We start from the raw sequence: 4,971 nt of genomic DNA on the forward strand, positions 1-4,971 counted from the left end.
ATTTATTTTAATTTTATTTTAAAAAGAGCACAACTCATTTTATTTTAATTATAGAAAAATAAAAATATACCATTTTGGATTATTAGAGTTGTTAAATTATTTTAAAAATTAAATTATGGAATAGTCTAGGGAGCCAGCAATTTTATTGAATTTTGGCCACAGAGGAAGGTGAGTCATTGGATGAAATCTCACACCAATCTCACACCATCAAATCATCATTGATGGCTAATTGATGGCTAACAATCATAAAAATTGCTGCCCCCTAGCATTGCTCTTAAATTATATTTAACTATTTAAATTTATATTTAAATTTAAATTTCAAACACATTCAATTTATCCAAACAATCAGAAAATCAACCCCTATCCGATCCAAATCCTATCCGGTCCGGATCTAACTTTATCCTTCCCCGTAATTCGTGTGTCTCTATTGTGATCTGCTATCGCCGGAACTTGCAAACACCACAGTCAAGGACGAGAGAAACCACCATGGTTTTGATTCTCATGGCTGCTACTGCTCATCCGTGGTTCTCATGACTGTCGCTGCCGCTGTGGCCCGGAGAGACCGAGATCCACCTCCACCATCAACCCACCTCCATCGCTGTGGCTTCCTGGTTTCGCAACACCTCTGCTCTTTCCTGGTTTCACCTTAACTCATCGCTTATCCTTCTCCTTAGTGGTGTCGTTTTGTTACACCAATCGTCTCTTCTCCTTCTGGTTTCTAACCGCTCCGCATGAGTTTGGGAGTTGATGCCCAAAAATTTAAATCAATGTCGCAATCGGAGTCTCTGCCTCAGGCTAGCGTTGCGGTAGGGCGTCAGCATCGTGGCGAGTGGCGGGGCTGTGCCTGTACGGTGGTGGAGGCGCGACATTTTGAGGTGGCAATGAGATGATGTTCACTGATTGGATTAGAGAGGAGAGAAAAAGACTAAAGTAATTTTTTTGAATAAAATAAAAGAAGAGAATTAAAATAAAAAGTTAAAATAGATTCAAATGTTTTATTTTGATTGTTTTTTAAATTTAAATCTCATGGAATTTTGATTGTATGTCCCATTTTCTTTTAGAAGTGAAAGAAATTAAAGCTATGTTGCTGCGCTAGTCACCTCAAAGACTCAAACTTTTGGGTCTCGAGCTTGCCTCTCATTTGTTCTCTTTTTCCTTCTCAAAACCATTACTACGATCAACTCCATCCCAATGTCGCCCCGGCCTTATCCCATAGCGATTTGGTGCAGCATCTAAACCTCTTTTCAATTGTGGAACAACAAAACTTGATTCTTTCATCTTCTCACCTTCTCCCAAATCCGGAAGAACAGGCTCTGGATATTTTTTCTTTACCAAATGTGCCATAGGATCACCCCATCTTAATCTATCCTTGAGCATGTTGTCAAGTTCTGGATCGTCCCTGCTGCGTGCAAAAGGTTCCTTCATCCTAGCCTCAGCTTCCCTCTTCTGAGCCAAGCCCTTGCCCGATTCTATTTCCTTCTCCTTTGGCTTTTCTTCTACTTTCTGTTTTGACTTCAAGTATTCTTCCTTGGAAATGCGTGCTTCTTTTACTTTATCACGATACACTGGTACAGCACCACGCCCACTGATTGAAGGATCCATCATTTTAAATCTCATCAAATCATCCTTCTTCTTTTTGTCAATCTCTTCTCTGATATCTTTACCAGAAATCAAACTTGTTTTTCTGTCACTGACAGGTGCTGCATTGGACTTTTCAGAAAGGCTAGGTGAATGACGGTGAGAACGACCAGCCAAACTCCCTCTTGCAACATCCTTCTGCCGTTTCCTTGGGGGTGAAAGCTCTGATTCCTCATATCCATACCAAGTGTCTTTCATCGGAGAATCAAATATTTAGATATGTTAATTTATCCTAATTATATTCGCACAGTTTCATAAGCACTAATCTATTTTTCGATTGATCTACCTTGAATTATTGCAGATCGATTTTGTTGACCAAAATGATGAAGATAAAGGATGAAAATTAAATAAAAGATATGAAGGGAAAAAAAGATAATAAAAATAACATTATCTTTGTGTAATGTCTTTGCTTCTTGTTTGGGTCCTATTATTTTAATAAAAAAAGATATTTTTTAATAAAAAATAATTTTTTATTTTTAGTGTATTTAACAAATTTTTAGTAATAAAAATAAAAACACTAAAAAAAATAAAAAAAACATCTTTTTTAAAAAGCTGTAATTTATCTCTTTTTTTACAAGATTCTTTTTTCTTAAAAAAGATATTTTTTATATAAATAAATAAATTTTATAAGATCTTTTAAAAAAAGATAATTTAAAAAAAAATATTTTCTTAAAAACTCACCAAACAGGCGTTGTGTTCTAATTGCTTTTTTAGCTACTGGGATCGTATTTTTAGCTACAACTTTATGTATGCTTTTAATTTAATTTGTGTGCTTCTATTGTTTTTGTATGCGCCATCTTCTCTTAAAACTGAATAAAAACTATGTACTTACAAGTATTGAGTTTGAAGTTTGAATATCTTAAGTTTAAATTATTATTCTAAATTTCTTTATAGGTTTATTCAAATTTTAAGTGGGTGTTATTGTTTAAAAATTTGCAATTAAATTTGACCGTACCCTGCAAAAACTTATATTCAATAACTACTTTATTCTGTCCATTTTTACAAATAAAATAAATATTCAAATTAAATTAAATATTTTAGCCTTAAAATATGCTTTTAGATTTTATAAAATACGTGTTACTTAAAACATAAAAGAGGTTTCTATTAGTCATTGCTGTTAAGAGGTTTTGTTAATTAAGTGATAATATCATAAATTAAATGTTGATGTAATATATGGTGCCTTTTGTGGTGGCCATGTTTTGTGGTGGCTAAGGTGACCACAACCAATTATTTGTAGCCATTTGGCATTTGAAAAAGTGTTGCTTAAAGGGAAAGTGTTACCCTTGATCGTTATCTTGGCTCTGATACCAATTTTTTCATTACCATTTAAAAATTCTGTTTTAATTTTTGCAAATAAAAATTCTATTTTGCTCATATTAGAAAATTTAATTTTTAAAATATCTTTCTTGGGTTGGGTTTGCATTATTAAATTCTTCTATTTCTTTTAACAAATTTTCTATTTCTTTTGTTATACATTCTATACAATTTTTACAGAATTGTTCTACTTCTTCTCTATTTCTTGTGTAAATATTACTATTCTGTAATCTTACTTCATAATATCTTTTTTGACTTTTCTGAAGATCTAAATCATTTTTTAAATCTTGTAATATTTGATTTGCTAAACCGGGCATTTTATATGTTTTTTAGATTATGGGATTTTGTAAAGGTGATAAAGGTACTTGTAATTCTTGTTCAGATTCAATTTGTACTTGTTCTAGGGGTTCAACCTGTAGAGGTTGTATAACTTGAATATTTTGAACATGTATTCTTGATTCAAAAGCTTGTAATGCAATCATATTTTGTATGTGAAGATAATGCAATCTACGAGCACGATAAATCTGTTTATTCTTGATATTTTCTTTTAGATTTTTGATTGATTTTTTAGTTTTAAAACGTTGTATTAATTTTCTTGTTTTAATTATCTTTTTATTTACCCTTTTGATTTCTGCTTCTAAATCTAAAGATTCAGTTGTCAAATTTTTTATTTTCATGGTTATAGCCATTATTCTTGTTTTCATATTTCTTTTAATTGTTTTTAAAGAAATAAGACTTTTTTGAAAATCTTTCATATTAAAATTTCTGCATCTTCTGCCATAGCTTCATTGTTATTTTCTAAAGATTCTATTATTCTTTCCAGATTTTCGACTTCTTTTTTCAGATTATTATAAAGTAATACTAGAGCTTCGAAAGCTCTTTGATTTATTTCAGAAAACCTTAAATATGTTAAATGATTTTCTCTTTCAAAGAGTTCTTGTTTCTTATTTTGATAAGACACATATATTTCTTCTTTATTTATTGTCATAGCTTATTTTTTAAAGTTTCATTTAAAGTTTCAATCTTTTTTGTTAATTCTCTTATTTCAGAATCTTTGTCATCATTTTTTAAATGGGATAGACTTAAAGGACTATTGATTTTAGATTCTCTTATTCTAAAACTAGAGGAACACGATTTTCTTGATGGTTCTCTTAATAATAAAACTGGTTTTTCAATAGGCTTGCGTTTTGGTGTTTCAGTTTTAACAACCTTTTGGAATAAATCATCAATATAAATTCCTTCTTTGTTTTTAAATTCTATACTATGATGACTATTGGTTAATGCATAGTTTATTGCATATGTAATTGAAAAAGGTTCGTCGTTTTGTTCCATTAAACTTTGTCTATGAAACTTATAAGCTAAGCTTATGGATCTATCAAAATTCTTTGTTGATAAGGGGATGGCATATCCAATATGGGTATTAAATTTAACATTTACATTTGCCAAATTTCCATGAATAATTCCAATTATTTGATCTGTGGGATCAATAATTCTTTTATCACAAATTGCTAAACTTATTGGTGAATTAATTCCTTTCATATATGTTGATTTTACTAAAACTTGGATAGTACTAATATGAATCCATCCAATCTTAGATCTTTTTTGTTGATCTTTAATTTTCTTTATTTGTTCGTTTATTTGTTCTTCATCTATTAGAGCTATTTCAAGTTCTCCATTAGCAGATTCTATTTTTACAGGTGCTTCAAACTGCATTTTTCCATAATATATTATGTTTTTTCTATTAAAAATTTCTTTTAAAAAGCTTTGTTTAAAATTCTCATTTGCTTTGAGATCTAGTTCTGATTTTAAAATAGCTTGTTTTTCATTATCAAGTAAAGCAGTTATTTTATAATAATCAGATTCTTCAGTTATTTCCAAGTCTTCTAAATAGTTCATAATATAAAGAGATTAAGATGAAGATGTACCTTTCTGGAGATGAACTTTTATTTAATGCTATTTTACAATAGGTATTTCTCCAGAGGGGAGTTTTTACAAATTAACTCCAGAGGGGAGTTTTTT

At 30.4% G+C, this 4,971-nt stretch overlaps 1 protein-coding gene across 1 annotated transcript; it reads right to left on the reverse strand.

The window, feature by feature from the left end:
- Positions 1 to 1,137: 1,137 nt before the first annotated feature.
- LOC107473017 (uncharacterized) lies at positions 1,138 to 1,836 on the reverse strand. The gene has a single exon (XM_016092546.3). It carries the CDS (start codon positions 1,834 to 1,836, stop codon positions 1,138 to 1,140), a length of 699 nt encoding a protein of 232 aa, XP_015948032.1.
- Between the last annotated feature and the right edge of the window lie 3,135 nt (positions 1,837 to 4,971).

The sequence above is a fragment of the Arachis duranensis genome, chromosome 2, assembly GCF_000817695.3.
Source record: "Arachis duranensis cultivar V14167 chromosome 2, aradu.V14167.gnm2.J7QH, whole genome shotgun sequence".
Taxonomy (NCBI): Eukaryota; Viridiplantae; Streptophyta; class Magnoliopsida; order Fabales; family Fabaceae; genus Arachis; species Arachis duranensis.

Bases quoted from the DNA above. Each gene is read 5' to 3' on its own strand.
- LOC107473017 (XM_016092546.3), bottom strand. From the start codon at position 1,836: ATGAAAGACACTTGGTATGGATATGAGGAATCAGAGCTTTCACCCCCA.